The 20,383-nt window shown below is 39.5% G+C and overlaps 2 protein-coding genes across 2 annotated transcripts; one reads left to right on the top strand and one right to left on the bottom strand.

The window, feature by feature from the left end:
- The first annotated feature begins 1,554 nt into the window (after window positions 1-1,554).
- chek1 (checkpoint kinase 1) lies at window positions 1,555-7,994 on the top strand. The gene is made up of 14 exons (XM_073479942.1): window positions 1,555-1,680; window positions 1,978-2,043; window positions 2,508-2,622; window positions 3,068-3,176; window positions 3,719-3,783; window positions 3,863-3,932; window positions 4,026-4,214; window positions 5,203-5,307; window positions 5,396-5,479; window positions 5,563-5,641; window positions 5,731-5,899; window positions 6,084-6,215; window positions 6,300-6,401; window positions 7,847-7,994. The coding sequence occupies exons 2-14, from the start codon at window positions 1,979-1,981 to the stop codon at window positions 7,928-7,930; spliced, it is 1,368 nt and encodes a 455-aa protein (XP_073336043.1). The 5' UTR covers window positions 1,555-1,680; window position 1,978; the 3' UTR covers window positions 7,931-7,994.
- A 1,099-nt stretch (window positions 7,995-9,093) lies between these two features.
- LOC141007577 (complement factor B-like) lies at window positions 9,094-18,409 on the bottom strand. Its single transcript, XM_073479940.1, has 18 exons — window positions 18,302-18,409; window positions 17,817-18,023; window positions 17,544-17,729; window positions 17,261-17,437; window positions 16,596-16,682; window positions 15,472-15,611; window positions 13,775-13,919; window positions 13,533-13,664; window positions 12,801-12,908; window positions 12,496-12,630; window positions 11,775-11,881; window positions 11,401-11,533; window positions 11,152-11,290; window positions 10,443-10,519; window positions 10,161-10,261; window positions 9,917-10,046; window positions 9,543-9,592; window positions 9,094-9,432 (listed from the first exon to the last, which is right to left on the bottom strand). The coding sequence occupies exons 1-18, from the start codon at window positions 18,384-18,386 to the stop codon at window positions 9,253-9,255; spliced, it is 2,319 nt and encodes a 772-aa protein (XP_073336041.1). The 5' UTR covers window positions 18,387-18,409; the 3' UTR covers window positions 9,094-9,252.
- Window positions 18,410-20,383: the final 1,974 nt, after the last annotated feature.

Consider the following 20,383-nt stretch of genomic DNA (forward strand, 5'->3'; position numbering starts at 1 on the left):
TACCATCTAACATTTTAGCAGCATGCAATACTAATATAGTCTTGAGTTAGGCAGATAAAGTTGTTAGTTGTTTTTTTAACAGATTTCAATATATATTATAGAGGCAATAAAAGACCATAGATTTTTTTTTTCTTGTCATTACAAAAATGTACAAAAATGCCCAGTCTTGTAATCAGACAAGACTGGGCATTTTTGTACATATGAATCTCTGCACTCATTTAAAAGGGGGAAAAAAATCCAATACTTGCATTGTAATTCCATCAGCTGCTATAGTTTCTGATCCTGACAGTAGTGGACTCAAAAGGAGCACCAGCTGCCCAGAAATTTGTGATGCATTTATGTTGAAGCAGTTCAAAACCCTGGTTAGATTGAAATTGTTTTATATTGTGACTCAGAGTTAAAATATTACGTGTCTAATAAAAATACACAGGGAACTATGAACTACTGAACCACCAGAGTTGCATAGAGGCTATGCAATTTTCTATCTAGCATAGAGGTCTTCAATGTTTTTCAGGCCACAGTCCCTTTAGCAGATAGAGAGACAGAGCAGGGACCCATTACTACATATACTGGAAAAAAATTCTGTTGCATTATAAACTGGGCTGACAATAACATGCAGCGCAGCCTATAATGCCATGTATAAACAAGTCAGCAGCAGTTATAGCATGACTAATGTCAGGCGTGTTGGCCTCACCCAACACCCTCCTCCACCCTTCTGACACCCATGGGTCAGAAGAATGTCCATACACTTGAGAGAATAAAACAGCCAGCTAACCTAGTAAACGCACATGTTCACCATTATAGATAGGTGCTGCACAGTGATTTAGTGCACAGTGAAGTTAGCCTGGTATGATTGCACAAGGAATCATAGCTAGCTATCATCTGTTTTGTGTAAATTAAATGTTTGTTTGATTTTTTTAACTTTGCTAATATGTTGGATTCATGTACATTTATATATTCAGACACATTTAAAGTTTTTTTGGGGAAAAAAAGAGTGAAAACAAGAAAAACAAGAAAAAAATCTACTAAAATGATCAACATAATGCTAAGAAATAGCATTTTTGACATCATGACGTCTATGTGTATTGTGTTGCAGAGATATCCAATGAAGTTAGCTAACCAGCTAGCCCAGGCCCATAATCCTACCAGCGGAGGACATCGCCCACAACACACCCATGGTCCCTGAGCGCCCAGTTCAAACCGCTAACTGCACAGCCAACTGAGCTAACTAGCTAACGGAGTTGCAGTTAGCAGCAGCTGGCAGCTAATGATATGCTCCTCCCATGTGTTTTGAGTATGAATTTGACATTTTACAAACATAATACATGCTTATTTTTTATTAAGATGACAAATTTGAAAGATTGAGCTTATATTTATAATTTTTCGAGGAAGAGTAAACAGCTGTAAGATAAGGCTATGTGGAGCAGTGTGTGACTTACTTGCTACATGTTGTCACAGGAGGCGACAGCGCTGCACACTAACACCGAGTGGCCGGTGACGCCAGTAAAACACACGAAGAAGAAGTAGAAGCGGAAGTGGTGGCCATGGCGGAAGTTGTCGCTAGAAAAACAACAACGCGCCAAATTTGTTGTAAATTCACTGCAGTGACACATGGACAAGTTAGTCTAATCTCTGTGAATACATCTGATAAAACGCTGCTGGCGGAGGGAGGCTGAGCAGGTAAGAAAGCCATTTAACTACGAGTCGACAACAGTGTTATTTTCAACTTGTCTATCCCGTTATGTTTAGCGACTGAGTGCGTCATGTTAGACATTTAACAGCGCTGTCATCCTCCAAGATTACAGATTCACATTAACGTTTTAAAAAAATGTAAATATCCACTGAGCAGACATCGCGTAGAAGTGACAGTGTTTGCCTGGAGTAATATACGAGAATAAACATGGAAAACGTATGCGTTATAAGTGAATGTGTGTGTGTGTGTGTGTGTGTGTGTGTGTGTGTGTTTCTGTTTTTTAGCATGGCTGTGCCTTTCGTGCAAGACTGGGACCTCGTTCAGACACTAGGAGAAGGAGCCTATGGAGAGTATGAATCATCTTTTATCTTTACAACCATTTCCACACACACAAGGCTCCAGTATCCACTGGACATTTTCTAAACCACATGATCTGGAGTTGATATGCCATGAATGTTCATGTTTTGAACAAAAGACCAGTCACAAGAGATTAGAGCAGCATATTTCTGCAACTTGCTCACAACAAGTCTTTCTGGGAGAGGTTGAAAGTAGGAAAACCAGCAAAGCAAGCCTTTAGTTTGAATACATCAAAGGCTAAGAAGGAACATGACAAATATGACAAATATGCACATTGGAAACAGAAGAGAAACATGAGAGCTCCTCTTCTTCTTCAACTGATTTTATTTACTTTAAACATCCTGGTCTTGTTTATTAGTGAAGTCAACCCTGATCTTCGTCACAGTCTCAATTCTTCCTTTTACTTTCCTTTGAAGTGTGCTCTCCTTCATCTGTCTTTTTGTGTTCGTGGTTGCAGGGTTAGGCTGCTGGTGAACAGACAGACGGAGGAGGCGGTGGCAGTGAAGGTGATTGATACCTCTCAGGCTAAAGAGTGTGCTGATAATGTCAAGAAGGAGATCTGCGTGCACAAGGTAGGCCTCAGTGCAGACAGTGTGACCTATAGTTTGGAAAGGATAAAAGAGATTTAACCCATTAATGACTAACAACTACATTCAGTGTGTTAAGACTCAGAATTTTTTTCTTTTTTAGTTTTTGAAATACAGCCATTTCTGTGTCATACTATATTTATTCATTAGTCATATGGGGTTACTCATTTCATCATTTAAAAAAAAAAAAAACCTAGTAAAAAAAACGTATCTGCTTAAAATCAGCTCACAATTGTAAAACATGTAAAAAGCTAATTTGGAGCTTAAACATGACTTTGTAACAGTTTTTTCTCAACCCCCCAGTGCAACAAACAATATATGATGCATGTATTTACATGTTAAATGTAGATTATGTGCAGCTGTAGGTATGAGAAATTAAAATAATTTAACTTCTTAAGCTTTAAAGGTGACATTTTCTTCTGTTTGGTAGACGCTCAACCACACCAACATCGTACGTTTCTTTGGCCATCGGAAGGAAGGTCCGACTGTCTACCTCTTCCTGGAGTACTGCACCGGAGGAGAGCTGTTCGACCGAATTGGTGAGACAGATTGCTGCAGGTGGCAAATATAGTACCGCTTTTTTGGAGAGTGTGCCCAATTATGGTTTAAAAATCGATGATTCAAGTGTTAGATTGAACTCAATATATATCAATATACAACTTCACCATTCAGTCATATGATTCATCTGTCCAAGAAAGAAGTATTAACTTGAGACTGTCAAAAAAAAAACCTGTAACTCTCCAGTGATACTAGACTTTGACATTTTCTTTACTGGGTTTAATTTGAAGGTGAATTTAAGGGGGCAGACAGCCTTAATATTTATTTAAAAAAGTTTACACTTGGGGTGTTTTTTGTCTTGTTTTTATCATGAACAAAAGGAAATGCATTTGCCAAAGGAATTGTGATGTAACACTTTTACTAACCCTACCAATGAGAAAGAGACAGCTCATTATAACACATAAGCTAATGATTAAATGGCCTTGTGTGTATTTCCTTTCAAATGCTTATTTATATGTTGCTGTGTATTTGAATGGTGGTAATACATTTAGGTTATTAAATCGTTCTCTTACTTGTCTTTCAGAGCCTGATGTGGGGATGGTGGAGAAAGATGCTCACAGATTTTTCCAGCAGCTAATGGCAGCAGTGGTGAGTGCAGCAAACCTGTCTGTTGATGTGAACTTCTGCACCTGTTTCTTTTGTTAAATTCACAGTTGCACTTTTGCAGGAATACCTCCACGGTGTTGGCATCACCCACAGAGACATAAAGCCGGAGAACATTTTGCTGGATGACAAAGGTGAGGAAAATAGAATTTGTATCAATGTGTTGGTGGAATAACTTTGGTCTTCATATATTAAAACCAGCATCTGCTGTTCTCCTTTGCCTTTAGACAACCTGAAGCTGACAGATTTTGGACTGGCCACCATGTTTCGCTTCAAAGGACGAGAGCGTCTTCTGAATCGACTGTGTGGGACTCTTCCTTACGTGGCTCCGGAGCTTCTCAGCCAAGCAGAGTACAAAGCTCAGCCTGCAGATATCTGGGCTTGTGGGATAGTCCTCACTGCCATGCTGGCTGGAGGTAAGATCTCAACGTCTGTGTTTACTGGGAGAGACGACAGTGACTGTCTCAAAAGATCTCTGCAGAAAGGCGATTGGATCAAGATCCAGGCTTTGTTTATCGTTCTACATTATTGACAAGTTAATGTACCGTAAAACAATCCAGTTCCAAATCGCCTCCATGCCATTTCACTACAATGCTGCAACTAACAATTATTTTCACTGTCGATTAATCTGTCAGTTATTTTGCATCGGTGCATTATGTAAGAATTGGCCACCATTACGAAATTCGAACTCCAAACAAATAGAGGGCAGCAGTGCAGCTACAATCCTATTAGCCAAGATGGTGATGATCCACAACCCAAAGATATTCAATTTAATGTCAGAGATGAGGAATGAAACCAGAAAATATTCACTTTTTAGAATCTGGAATCAGAAAAGTTCCCGCACAGCCCTTCGTCTTTAGACTGAGCATTGTCGGGTTGGGTTTCCACTGGCAGTAATGTAACACAACTCCCGAAACAGATGCAGGCGAACATGAGGCAGTAAAATAAAACAGATACCTGAAAGTACAGATCGGGTCACTGGAGAGAAACTAAAGAGATTCAATTAGAAGCCACAAAATAACCAGGAGCTGAACTCACAGCGTCTTTTAATATCGCCTTCCTCTCAGGTTGCCTGCATAGACATGAGTTAAGCATATTAACACAGGCTTGTTTGAGGGCAGTCGGGGAGTCGTCACAGGTTGGCTGCGGTCGTTAGACAGCACGGCAGCCCGCTTGGAGGCGGGATCGGCGCGCTTTGGCCCCACTCCAGAGAAGTGGGCTCGGCTTTGCTCATCTAGGTGCGATAAAACTGTCAATGGAAAAGGGGAGTTTCTAGCTGCAATACCACAGGTTACCACTGGGCTAAATTGCCATTTCTTCTCCCTGCGCCTTCAGTAGCATTGTCTGTATGCAGTAATAGTGTGGAAGCATTTTGTCACTGTCTTTGTGTTGCTTCTTTTTCAGAGTTGCCTTGGGATCAGCCCACTGAGAGCTGTCAAGAGTATTCAGATTGGCTTCAAAAGAAAACATACCTACCTCCTTGGAAGAAAATACAGCCAGTACCTCTTAGTGAGTCCCAAGTTGTAAGAGTTTAAATAGTACATGTATGGAGTACTCTTGGAAATTTATGTAATTCACAATAAACTTCTCCTTTCAGGTTTGTTGTCCAAATTACTGCTGGCCAGTCCAGATGCACGCATCACCATTGCAGACATACAGAAAGACCGCTGGTTTACTCAAGGTAAGTCTCAATATCAGTCTGACAGAATCAAATCAACTTTAAATTTAATGTTCACTTTTACTGATGTCTATGTGTCTCTGCAGGTGTAAAGCAGCCACCTCTGAGCTCAGGAGGAAACAAACGTCTTCGGTCAGATACAGGACTGATATCCCGGGCCAACAGGTCAGAGCTTTGTGTCATTCCTATGTTATCTCAAAGGTGTATTTCTTTCTGTGCCTTTCATCTTAAGAACACACTCCGTCCTCCCGTAGTGATGACAGGATGCAGTTTTCCAGCTCTCAGCCTGATTTTGCACCAGGTGGCTGGGAAGCCATGTTGCTAATCAGCCAAACCGAAGGTCAAGTCAGTTTCTCTCAGCCGACCAAGCCAGAGCACATGTTGCTGGGTAGTCAGCTGCTGGGCACACCGGGAGCCAGTCAGGTAATTCTTATACTCAGTGCTGCATCATTTAATTTCTTAACACAGAGTCAGGGTCTTTTTCACAGAAGAGCAGACATGATTTTTTGTTTTTGTCCTGTTTTTCTATTCAATTTCACGTTTACCGATGCATTAATGCTGTCCGTTTTTTCACGTGTCCTGACTTCTCCTACCTGTCTGTATGTAGTCGCCATGGCAGAGATTAGTGCGGAGAATGACGCGTTTCTTCACCACCGTGAGTGCTGATGCCTCCCTCACAGCCCTGAACGTTGCCTGTGACGGCCTGGCACTTGGCTTCAAACATACCTGCAACAAACAGGTACATCTGCACTCAAATATACAGGATTAAAAAATGCAGAGGTTAAATGCTCTCTTTGATCCTGAACCTCTCTCTGCTCTTCAGGTGACGGTGAGTACACTGGACAAACGCAATAACAAACTCATCTTCAAAGTCCATTTGCTTGAGATGAATCAGAGAGTTCTGCTGGACTTCAGACTGTCTAAGGTGGGTTTTAGCATTTCAAAATTGTGGATTCTAGTCTTTCAAACCTGAATCATCTATTACCATATTCAATTTTAGACTTTCTGACCTGAGACAGTCACTTTCTGTGTAGTGGGAAAAGTAAAGATGCAGCAACGTCCTGTTTGTGAGAAAAAACTACAGGGAAAACATAGTGCCTCCAGCCACGGCTGACGCTGGCATGGAGGCACTATGTTTTCGGGTTGGCCGTTCATTCATACTTCCCATGAAGTACTTCCCATTGTGAACGCAATATCTCATGCCTTGAGGGAATTTCTTCAAATTGGGCACAAACATCTACTTGGAGTCAAGTATGAACTGATTAGATTTTGGTGGACAATTATGACAAAATTCCATACAAATGTATGATAAGACTAAATGATGAAGTGCTAACATTTTATATCCAAAAGGGTCACATTTTTTGCCAATTATTCTATGCTTATAACTCAGGAACAGAACGAGAGATTGTGACCACATTTCACATTTGGTCAGATACTGAATTGGTGACAGTAATCTTGGGCGCCCACCTCGAAACTGTGATGATTGTAGAGATCTTCTGCGCTGCCGGGTTGATTTCAAAAACGCTTTACAATTTATATTTTCTTCTTGTTCTATCAGAATCCACTTTGTTGGCCAAGCATGTGAACACAAACAAGAAAATTAACTGATTTTTTATGTCACTAAATCAACTTTAACACTAATACACATACAGTAGTAGTCCACTGCTAAAGGGGCACTACGTAGTTTTGGTGAAGAAATTCAAACTCAGAATCTTAATATTTACAACATTAATGAGGTAATAATTTTTTTTGTATATATAACTGAATAAACAATCTGTTCTCAGAGGAAAATAAGGTCCCCAGAACACTGTTTGAAGCTAGAAAGGTGGCAGGGTCCGCCACATATAAACAAAGTAAAACAGTATGAAATTATGTTGTCCTTTAAGGTCAGTTTGTTTATTTCAGTTTATTCAGTCATGAAAACAAAGAGAGTTTGATTATTTAGTTTGTTTAGGCATAAAAAAAATCAGTCAATGAAGATCTTTCTCTTCTGATGATCTTTCTTCCCCAAAACTACATAATGCACCTTTAAGGCAATTGAAATATATTTATAGAAGGAAAAAAAGCTGTACAAAAAGACGATCTCAGAAGCAGCAGAAGTACGCTTTTATATTTTTCTAATCCCTCATTTGATTTTTTTTCACGTTGGTCCATGTAGTGCTGAAGATACAGGATCAATTACCAAAACTGCACAGTCAATGATTTACCTGTCAGTCCATATGAGTTCATGTTTACACCAGTGGGTTCATCTATAAAAAGATTTAGTTTAAAGATAAAACAAAGCAACAAACATACGTTTCCTAAGCTCAAAAAGACAGAAACAACCAGGATCTAATCACCTGACGAGTCTTTGTGTCTTTGTGTTTCCAGGGTGACGGTCTGGAGTTTAAACGTCTCTTTGTGAAAATCAAACAGAAGCTCGGTGACATCATCAGCACTCAGAAGATCACATAAGGAGCCTCTAAAAACAAGTGCACGCTGCTGTGGACATGCTGTGCTGAGGACCTGTGTATATATTCAGCTGTTCTATTGATATTTTAAATGTATTCTTGTTCCCTTCAAGTGTGTTTGTTTGTTTTCTTGCACTTCTATTCTTGCGAGAACCAGTTGTCTAACCAGTGTTAGATGTCAGGAGGGCGGACATTTTTTAAAAACTCTTAAGTCCTCGCTTTTATAAAGGGTTAGTTATTAGGTTTATTATAAGTATGTGACAAAAGTCAAAGGTAGGTACACGTGGAGAAAGTGTTTGTGTGTCCATGTTCAGCCTTTGAGAAGACTCATTTGTTGTGATTATGTTTAACATGATACAGTCCAAAGTCTTGAATAAATTATTAAAGGAGCAACTTTGTAAGATCAATGATCACTGACTCAGAAACTAATAATTTTGGGGTTTGATATGAGGTGAGCCCACTTTTTTCCGGTATCATTCACACTGCACAATGACGGTGTAAATAACGTTTTATTAAATCAATTTGGGATCTCGGGGCTTCTGGAGACTTTGACTATGCCACACTTTAAAGGTGTTTATTTTATTTTTTACATTTTAAAACAGGTCCCCATCTACTTCAGTTCTTTTAGCAAAATGCTGCAATTCCTCAATATAGATTGTCAGACGGTCCCTGACACGATTGGTGGTCACATCACAGTGAAGTCCTTTTTATTATAAAGTCCATCGGATGCTCTTTCTTCCTGTTTGGCTGTTTGGACCAATGACCAGCAGGTAATATTGATCGGAGCTCATTAGTGAACATTTTGGTTACTTCTACTTCACATATAATTACTACATGAACTTGAATGGAATGAAAATGAGATGTTTGTTGAGCATCATTGTTTTGTGTTGTCATGAAACGCGAATAGCTGCAATTTGAATTTATTACATTCAAATGTGGATAGGTGAGTTTCCTGATGTGCATACACCTGTGTGTCGATAAAGTACGGTTTAGTATTTTTGTGTGTTTAATATGAGCGGCCATTTAAATGCTGATAGGTGTGTGTGTGAGTGAGGGTAGATCCTCCCTTTGACAATGTGTGTCTGATTCTGTGATTGTGTTCAATAACGCGACAGACATGCAGAGAGACAACGGACAGATGTATAATGAAAAACCACATAGAATGTATATGATGCATAAACATGATGCCGCACATGTACGTATCCTTTAATGACATCAGTTCACGGTAGTTCATCAATCTGCAAATAATGAGCCAATGTTTTTAAACACAGTATATATAAATCATATAACTGAAACGGCAAAACAAATGACTGTATGTAAATGCATTTAGTTCTCCAAAAACTGAAGTGGTGCGTACTCATCCTGGCCGTCATTTCCAAGGACAGATTTTAGAAAAGGGACAACTCTGAAAAGATTAATATGGAAATCTCTGGAGGTATCATCAGACTCGACGACACCACCTGATGAAGTGCACAGATTCTTGGATCCCCAGCTGACCAATGCAACCTGCCAAAGGAATCGTTTGTGACTTTACACCATCGTCAATAACAAAATGACTGAGATATTTACCACCACTAATTTGTGATATACTATTGAATACATAATCTGCTGTTTACCTGTATTGTGCGATGCTCGTAGTTCTTGAACACAGCACCTCCAGCATCACCTGTCCCAACAAATACACACACAGACATGGTTACACCCAAAATAATGGGTCACAATTACTTATCTAAAAAAATCTTGTTTCAAAAGCATGGAAATATTTTATTTTTTTTTTTAAATGAAGCATTTTTGTGTATTTGCAGTTGTTTTACCATTTTCCTCACTTGCCTCAGTTCAAACAAAAATATCGATACCTCTGTGTCTGCATGCAGTCTTAAGTTACTGTGTGTTGGTGAAATTACCTTCATTCAAGCATGTTCATGGGAGAACTAACGGCTCCTTTCAAAGTATAGGATTAATATTTATACATATATTACAGGGACCATACCTGGACATGCTATATGATCTCTGTAAGGATTCCGACCACCAGTGCACATGAAGTTTTCAGTCACAGCGACCTCTGGATTATCCGTATCTATGCCTGGTGCACTTAGTGCATGTCTGATGCATTCACCTCTCTGCATTGTAAGTAAGAAGAAGAAACAATCAAAGTGAGTGAAGTTTAAAAAAAAAGAGAAGAAAGCAGGCACACACACATAAGGCAAGACACAGTTCAGTGATTTCAAACTCACATTTTCACCAAGCTTAGCATGGACATCTTTTTCTTTTACAGTGTTGGACATTCTGGTCAGGAAAGTGAGTCTTTCGAGATGAGTCTTTAGCAGAAGCTGCTCTGTATTAAAAGAACACACACATACAGTAAACACTGTGTGTGAGGCTGGAGAGATATTTTATTCAAACTGTAAGGCCACTAAATTGACAGAGGAAAACCTATTAACCCTTTCCCTCATTTAGCATGTACAAGCAGTACATTAACTTATTAACCAGCTTATTGCTGGAGTTACCTCACCCACCTTGTTGCCTGCAGGTGGAAACACTGACCAGTTTTAGGGCATCACTGGTCTCCTGGGTGCAAGGTATGCAAATGGGTCTGCACGAGACACCACAAACAATGCAGAGAATGATGTTTCAAGTCAGCCATTTTAAACACAATATTTTGTTTATAAAAATAGCGGTATTACAAATGTTACATTTTCTCATTAGAGTGCTGAAGGGATGACATATTTTTGTACGCTAACCCGAAAGTTAGCGTCACCCTGGTTCCCTCATCTAAAAGCTTACGAGATTTGTTAATTGAATTTTGGGATTGTTGCAGGAAATAAGATCTGTGGCAAACACAAGTTTGACGTCCAATGTCCCCGACAACCTCTGTAGTCTCATTTAGACACTTGTTTTGAGACATGTGAACGTTCTATAATTCAAATGTAGACGTACTTTATGTCGTGGAACAAAACATGAAAATCTCTTAAGCTTGTGTTAACCACAGACCTTATTTCAGGCATTGAAAAAACCTATTGATTCAACCATAAATTTAAAAATGTTAACTTATTTCCGGCTTCTAGAGCTAATTCCTGTGGCACTCTATATGGGATAAATCTAATTAATGTGTTAACAAGGCTTTTATGTGCTTGTGTGCGCGTGTGTGTGTTGTCAAGTGCTTTATCAACAAATATCCAGCCAGGAATGAAAATGTCACATCAAATCCAAGTAACAGTTTCTCACCGAGCAGCAGTGGAGATTACGACAGGTTTCTCCAGTTGAAGGAGGGCAACATCATAGTCGTAGAACTCTTTAACTCTTTCTTCAACTTTAGCGTTAATATCATAGTTGTCGTGTATTTTGAAGGTTTTAACTTTTTTCACTGTAAAACACAATGGGAAGTGTAAGTGGTGTTGCTGTTTGATAGCAGAAACATATAGTTTAACTCATTTTTGAGGCATGAGAAAGCATTGAATAAAGTTTTGTAAATACCTTTGCCATCTCCATCATCAATCTCAACTATGATGTTCTCAGGTAAAGTTCCAAATGGAAAGCAGTGAGCAGCAGTCAAGACAAAGTTGGGGCTCACCAGAGAGCCGAGGCATTTCTTTGAGATTCCGTCTTTCTAAAGTTTTAAATGGTAAATAAATATATAACACAGTGTAGTAGTTATATATTACACAGCAGCAAGAAGCTAGTAAACAGTTTGTCATGGAATTTTCCATCAAGAAGTCTGACTCCACTGTGCTGTCACGAAGCAAAAATACTTTTAAATAAAAAATCTGTAAAGGGTTGGGGGGTCAGATCGTCAACTGTTCAAAGCTATCTCACAGATGAATTATCAAGTTAAATAATGAAACATTCACCTGGATGATAATGAATGCCACCCATGGATACCTCTTCCTCTTGCTGTATCTGTCACCTGTGTCATAGTCCTTATGAAGACCGCAGAGACCCTTAACATCTTCCTCATCTGCATAAAAAATTCAATGTTGCTCATGGCTATAAATGCAGAAACATCTGTTGTATATGGTTACAGGTCAGTATGGAGTACAAGCTCAATAATGAAATTGAGCATTATAATAATCTTTCAAATTCTTTTTTTCCAAAGTGACTTACAGTTTTTCCCAAACAGTTGGAGTTCAGTGTCTTTAACAATCAGAATCAGAATCAGAAATTTATTTATTAGTTCCACAAACGGGGAAATTTGTGAGTCACAGCAGCCAAAGGACAGTTCAAAATAACAACAAACAATAATATTAGTAAAAAATAAACAATATAATAAAAAGGTAAGAAGAAGAGCTAGAGCAACACGTTTTTTTAACCAAAAGCAAAATATAATAAGGTCATTAAACCTCACAAGAGCTAGGTTTCGTCAACATTGTAAGTGCAAGACATATTTTCAGACATACTGTAAAGCTGTTAATGTTTTGTTACATGTATTTTACAACTGCACAGTTAGCTAGCCAGCCAGCCAATCCCACATAAAGTAACGCTGAGGCTGATGGGAATGTATTTGGTCATTAACTGAGGGTGAGGATGAATGCTTAGTTAGATATTAGCACACAAATGCAAAGATTTACTTACCAATTATGTCATCAAAAGTCTCTTGTAAATATTCAATGTCCTTCATTCTGAAGTAATGCCTGCCACCGACCCCCGCTGTGAGGGGCTTCAGATCTTCATCAAAGAGCTCTTCTCCGATGGCAAAAATATAAATGTCTGTAATATAAATGTAGCATGACAAATTAGGTTCTTTTTGCTGTGTTATAAGACATGTTGCTCTGGCTGGTGACTAGGTGAGAATTTAATCTTGATTACAAAAAATGAAGCTGGAAGATGAATATCAACTGCAAAACAACTCTGCACAACAAATTGAAAATAACACTCACCAAGGTATTCTTCTCTTGATTGAGTCCCCGCTTCACTAGTGCCACCACGGTATACAATATCCTTTATTTTTGCCACGGTAGGTGCAGGTTCGCCCATATTATAAGCACCTAGAAATGAAAGAAAGCAGTGTGAATATCAAGAGTTGGTTCATTGAGATAAGCAGTAGCTATTCTCTCTCTCGATACACCAACTTTTCCACCTCAACCAAGCGTCAAAGGATTTGTGCAATATTTTATGTTTTTATTGTCCCTCAGGTTGTTTTTATGCTCAAATCTAAAATATGCATAAAAAACAGGTGGCTGGAAACGCACCTTCCGGCAACTTTATTGACAATATTCGCATGGCGGTAATTTTTCGCTGACGCCACGCTCAGGGTGGAAAGTTTTAAAATACCAGGAAAACGTTATACTGCTGGTCTTGTTGTCATTTCGACACTTCCAGGTTGATCAGCAACTAAAAGGATGATGGACAGTGAACATCTGGAGGAACATCAGGCCATTTATTTCAAGGTAAAACAACATATTTCATAACCAATTAGCTAACGTTAGCATCCAACCGCTTCCTAGCTAGCTACAGGTTGACATAAATGTGTCCAACATGTTCGCTGATATTTTAGAATTAATTTGAGCCTTTCCTATCATTATCCATGACGTCAGAGGAAAATGGCCGCTGTGTGAATATGGTCTATTACTGAAGTAAGTCCATTAAATATACAGAGTGACTTGAATTACCATCTGTAAAAACGATAAGGACGTGACGATGTTCCTTAAAAGCCTCCTCTCCAATCCGCAGCTTTATCATCACCATTCTCTCCAAGAAGGTCTTAAAGACGAGGTCCAGATCTGATCCAGCAGTTGCTTTTTCTGGAACACACACACACACACACACACACACAGACAGTAAAACATAAATCACACTGTAAACTACAAAAGTATTTCCACATCTCTGAACTGTGTGATTCTGTTTGACTCACCGCCTATTTGAAAGTTTTCCAGGTCACGCTCGATGCTGCTCAGCAGCACTGTGCCGTCCCAAAAATCAAGAATGTTGACAACTTCATATATCTCGCAGGCGAAAAAGATGATTTCATAGTTTGGAGCCACGGTAAAGGACGAAATCTGAGGAAAGATAAATTGTTAATTTTGCCCTTTCTGTCCCTCCCTCAGCCGTATTTTCACATCCTCAGGCCATTCTCTACCTGTCCACCACATGCCGTCAGACTTCTCCACCTGTTTCCATGTTCCTTCATCAGCCCTTCACTGCACACCAACCCCTTTCACCAGTTAGTTTCCAGAATGTCCTTGTCACTTTATGCCATTGCTTTCGAGCCTCTAGTACCCTGTTATCTGCAACCTTAACCATTTACCCTGAAACCTGTACCTGCCTGCCTGTGTGACCTTCTGCCTGATCCACAGATTGATTATTTTCTGCCTAACTGCTTTGCACATGTTTGCCTCATCAGGCTGCCTTCCCCAAAGTCTGGCTGTATGTAAGCCTATGAGAAAATGATCTCACTTGATTTATAGACCATACTCACATGGTGGCCATTTTCCTTCGATGTCACACTCAGGGTGGGAAGCTCAAATGATGGGATATTGTTGTGTTCTAGGTTGTATGAATGTCAGGAATCTGACAAATCGTTATAATTTCACAACTCCTCGAAACTGAAAAGGTAATGGTTAGTGAAAATGTGGAGGGACATGGGGTCATATTTCACGGTAAAATAACAAATTTGATCCTAGTTAGCTAGCATTAGCATTCATGCACTTTCTAGCTAACATTACTGTCAACACCGTCAACACTTTCAGAAGATAACGGGTTATCAAAAACCTTGAAATAGGGCCTAGTGTCCCTCTGGATTTTCACTATCCACTGTCGTTGAATTGCTGATCAATCAGGTAGTGGGAAATGATAACAATTTGTCAGATTATCTATGTTTATGGGGCTTGAAACCTGGAACACAGCAGCACAACATTTGAGCTTCCCACTCTGAGAGAGAAGTCAAAGGAAAATGGCCGCTATTTGAATAGTTTTCTTTACCTTATGGGGCAACTGGATTCAAAAAGATCATGTGATCATGTGAGTTGGTAAATCCATCTTTTCGGGCACACAGTGGTTTAACCAATCAACGTCCTTCTAAGAACTACTGGCAGCTAGAGATAGCAGCTACGGGAGTGGTTTAAATGTGTCAACCAGCAAGAGAAGCAATGGTGGTACGACCTGCTTCACTGCGTCTACTTCGATGAACTCTTTGGATGACATCTTTAAACACTAACTTTCTTTGACCGTGTGGAAATCTGATGTTTTCACATCATTGATGACAAAGAAAGGCATTAAAATGAGCACGAGACTCGTGTAGATATTGATTAGCAGATAATCAAGGCCTTTACGAAAAAAACAAAAAACAAAAACAGAGCGAATAGTTGAATCTTTTATTTAACAGCCACTAAGTGATTAATCCAATTTCCACTAGTCACACTAACTGCTATAATCAGCACATTTATTGCCAGCATCCATCAACCACAGTCTGTACTTTCATCCAATGTGCAACCTTTAAACTGACCCCACAATCAGCCTAACACAACTTCACATCTCCAGTCCCAGCACAGAGTTGCTGTTTGCAGACTCAGCATTCCTTTTTAATCAGGAGGAAAGCTGTTTGTTTCTTACCTTTGAAATAAGTCTTGTGATAGCCTTCTTTGAGTCATTGATGTGTGTCTCTGTAATGCTCTCAGAAATGTCCACTGCGATGTAGATGTTAAGGGTCCCATTTTTTGAGACCCTAATTTTCCTCCCCTCTTGTATGTCACCTGAACAATCAACAACAAACACTATTAATGTGCCGTACATGTTATATGCCATTTTCACGTATATGTTTCTCTATGGAGAAGGAAGTATAGTGGAAGACAAGACTGTATTTATATAGAAATAAGGTATGAGGAGTGAGTTTTGATGAAGTTATATAAATTCTTAAATGATCCCTCCCATTTGTTCAGAATTCAACAAAAAAGTTATTTGCTCCATTGCAGAACTGTAGTAACGTGTCCTGGAAATCAGTCAGCATTTTTGCACTTCCTGTTCCTCTCATCTCAAAGACAATGGGTTTTTTTAAACAGGTTTTCGGTTAAATGCCTGAAATAAGGTCTGTGGTTACCACAGGCTTAAGATATTTACATGACATAAAATACATCATTAAATGTCCCACAATGTAATTACAAAGTGCTTACTTAAAAACGGTGGCTGCCAACAAGTGGCTACAGAAGTTGTCACATACATTAAACATCATCACACCGTACACGGAGACTCATCTACTCACTAGTTCGTCTTTTAAATGCAAAATTTTGTTGGGAACTATTCTAACTCCCGAACTTGTAGATTGATCAGTTAATAGAAAACGTTCATAGCAGTTGTGTAGCAAGACCCTTAGTGGTGGTGACGTTGAAGTCATGCGACTGCAGTGTAGTTTGTTTATAGCCTAACATTAGCGTGTTCCTGCTGGTGATTTCATTTTCACTTCAAAAATCACAAAAGTGTTCATCTGTGAAGATTATCTTGCTGAACAAAATGTAGAAGTATCATAAACTTGTGTTTACCACTGAGATTATTGTATGTTCTGCAATAATCCACAATCCAATGGAAAATCCCATGGGCATTTTGACAAGGGAACCAGGGCGATGGTAACCTATGGGTTAGCCTACAAAAATATGTCATCCCTACACCAATCCATAGCCAAAATTATCATAAAGCATGGCTGTTAAATACTGCTAATAATCAGATCGGTCACAGGAACTTACCAATTGGCTCGAAAGTGGTGAGGCTGTTTTTTATTGCGCTGCCAAATTCCTCTGAAACCTCCAAGGAAGTGTCGTAGGTGTGTTTGTCTGCAAGAAGCAAAAGCCACATGAACAGAAGTTTTTAATTGTGTTAAGGTAAGTGATATTAAAGAGAAAGCCAGTAAGATTAATCGACCATCACCAAAGACTATTGTTCGATTCTCAGTGGTCTCAGGCAGCGTTTTCGTGTGGGCAGCTGGTGAGGGATCATGTCCTGTAAACTGATGTGACCAAAAGCTTCACGGCTAACTGGCGAAGCAACAAGTCACGCTAAAGTCGTCTGTCCACCAGGAAAATATGCAGCTAAATCTCCAATTTATTTTTTCTATACAGTATGATCCAGCTGCACCAAAATCAGTGAGTAAAGTCATAATATGTGTTACTTGAGCTAAGATGTGAAGCTATAAAGTCACATAAAGAACACACATGCCTCATTAACTGGTAGTAGTCGAAGGGTCATGATCTCTCACTGACCTCCCAACAATGAAGGATTGATAAATAAAAATGAAACAGTATTGCACATTAATTGTAACTTTTAAGGGTCACACTGACATTGACTCCTGTTAATTAACATCCCTTTATTGCGCACTGTTTCGGTAAACAGGATTTGTAGGTATCAGTCTTACAGTAGCACGCTGGCTCTTTGCCACTCCACTGGCCATTCTCCTGACACACCCTTTCCTTCGACCCCACCAAAAACAGGTTGCCATTGCAGCTGTATCTCACTGTGTCGCCAATTCCAAATATGTTTCCTGTTCTTGAGGCACCAGCTGGGATACCAGGATCAGCACAATGATCTCCTGCTGTGGTAATAAAAATGACAAAAGTCATGAAACAGCCATGAGTGAGGATGTATTGCAAAAGGGACAGAAGAGGGAGGGAGGAGGTAGATTGCTGTTCAGGACTTACAGTCACGGCTACAGATGGGAGTGGAGCCACTCCACTTCCCGTTTGGTAAGCAAACACGGCTGGATGAGCCTCGCATTGTGTATCCAGAGTAGCACTCATACGTGGTCTCATTATCCACAAAGTACTTCTCCTGAGGAGGAGAGACGTTACCGTACTCCAGCACACTGGGGTCAGGGCATTCAACAACTGCAAAGCAAAGCAAAAGGATCTGAGTTACAGTGTGGAGCAGGCAGCCTGAGGCAAAGTGAGAAACATCAGTGTCATATCACTCACTCCTGCATCTCTGAGGTATAAATCTCTTGGGTGCCGGTCTCCAGCTGCCACTAGGTTGGCACAGGCGGGTCATAGCCGGGTGTGGGTAGTAGCCCTCGGGACAGTTGTAGACCAACATGCTGCCTTCCTCCAGCTGCTTGGTCAATTTGTAATCACCTCCTTCAATTTGCATATTTGTCTCTGTGCACTCACAGCGCACTTCCCCTCCTGAAAAACAACAGTTTGGAGTCATGGAGGTTTAGTAATGCGCTCAGAGTTTAGAAAGCTCCTTACAGGGTCAACAAAGACATTATATAACCATTTTCACAAGCTGAGTAGTGGGACTCTATAAAATCCCAAGAGCAGCAGTAAATCACTAATGAATTTTCTTTTGTGGATTTTTATAAACAAGTCTTACAATGTCACAAAAACTCAGTTTGACAAATATAGTAAATATAAATACATGGGCATTGTGGACATTTGGAAGACAAGTATATATAGCTCACCCATACAGAGGAGAAATGAAAGTGCAATAAGCCAACTCCAGTGGACAGAAAATCCCATGTTGAACCTTAAACTGAGGAACAACATAAAAATGAGAGGACTGTGCAGGAGCTGCACATTTATTTCATAAGGGACAGTGATGGTCAGGACGAGGGACTGGATGAGCATACACCAACCTGGAACTTATTAACTTTAAGACAAATAAAAGGAGATCAATAGTAGAAAAATAATAACAGAAAGCATCCAATTTCCCCTGATTTCTTTACTACTGCATTGGTTCTTAATAACGAGGAGAATCAAATAACCCACCTCCTATCAGGCTGACCTTTTGATTATCTATGTTTTGTAATTATATAACAATAACTGGTTGTACTTTTTCAGTATCAAAAGTAAAAATCTTACGTTTCTACACCCAATTCAATTCAATTAAATACAATCCATGTTACCTTCTCATTTTGACTGTTGTTGTGTCCACATCACTCTGTTTTGTGTGTTCTGACCTTAAAGGGTAACTTCACCAGTTTTACACATTGAATTTGTGTTTACAGGTCTCTTAAAAAGTAGTACAAAGCCTTTTGTGGTTCCAGAGGAGGCTGCGTGTAATCTGATTAACTGCCTCTAGGGATGTCACTCGATGGCTAAGTTGCATTGTTGGTAATGTATACAGCAGGTTTTAAAAGCTGTCCACTGGTCTGACATTGCACTTCTACAACACTGTTGATCTCATTGTGGACATGAAAAACAAATGGTAACACGGTACGGAGCAACTGGGCCAAGTGTGAGTGTGCCCTTAGTTACTGAGTGACATCACTGGGGGCAGTTATCAGATTACACACAGCTTCCTCTGGAGTCACAGAAGGCTTCATACTACTTTTTCACGTATACAGTAGTACTCCCCAAGACCTGTAAACACACTTTAATGTGTAAAGTTATTGGAGTTACATAGCTTTCCTTTTTTTGGTCCTGGATTCCCCACTATGTGTACACACAGTCACATGTTGCATAAAAAAACAAAGTAATTGTGAAACCAAGACAAAGTACACACATGCTGCATCATTTCCCAAAAGCTGTAACTACTGTTGAGCATTGCTTATTGACATGGTGATGCATTTACTGATTGAACAGCCAGTAAATACCTAACCCTGGTTTGACTGTGACTCTCTATGATCCTTCAGCATAATTATTTGCAAATAGTCTTTATGATCTATTCAAGATGTGACAGATACTAAAAACACTGAGGAGTAAAAAATAAATATATTTGAAAACTGAAAGGCCAGCAAATTGTGCACATTTCTGTAATTTTTGTAGTTTTTTTGAGTCTGTGGTCTTTCTCGTCTCTTTCAGTTTGTGTACATTTTTGTGCTTGTTTTGTGTCTTTGCGGTCATTATGTATCTCTTTAAAGTTGTTTTTTGTGTTTTTTAAGTTGTTCTTTAGATCTATATCTTATCTTATCTATCTTATCAAAATGTTATCCTACTTTCCTTTCAGAGCCTGATGTGGGGATGGTGGAGAAGGATTCTTATAGATTTTTCCAGCAGCTAAAAGCAGCCGTGGTGAGTGAAGCAAATCTGTGTTGATGTGACCTTTAGCACCTTTTTCTGCTGTTATGAAATTTTCTGTTGCACTTTTGCAGAAATAACTCCACAGTGTTGGCATCACCCACAGAGATATAAAGCCAGAGAACATTTGGGTGGATGACAGAGGTGAGGAAACGTGTATCATAGTGTTGAAAAAATAACTTTGGCTTGCATTAATTATAACCATCATCTGCTGTTCTCAAGCCCCAGAAGGCCCATTATTATCTGTCAGGACTTTACGGGTTAGGTACCTTTGCCTTTAGTTAACCTGGAGCTGATAGATTTTGGACATTTTAAATGATAATTTTAAAGGAGAGCTTCTCCTGAGTTGGACTCGTCTCTGTGGCTCTTCAGTCCGCAGATGCAGCAGAGGCTGTGACACACAGCTCAGTAAGGTACCTTAAATCCCAGTGTCATAGTCCCATAAATGTTTTTTGATTCTGCGTGACCTACACCTCAAGGACATCGTTATCTCTGATGCGCATCATCAATAAACATCCATGAAT

The sequence above is a fragment of the Pagrus major genome, chromosome 13 (genome assembly GCF_040436345.1).
Source record: "Pagrus major chromosome 13, Pma_NU_1.0".
NCBI classification, from domain to species: Eukaryota; Metazoa; Chordata; class Actinopteri; order Spariformes; family Sparidae; genus Pagrus; species Pagrus major.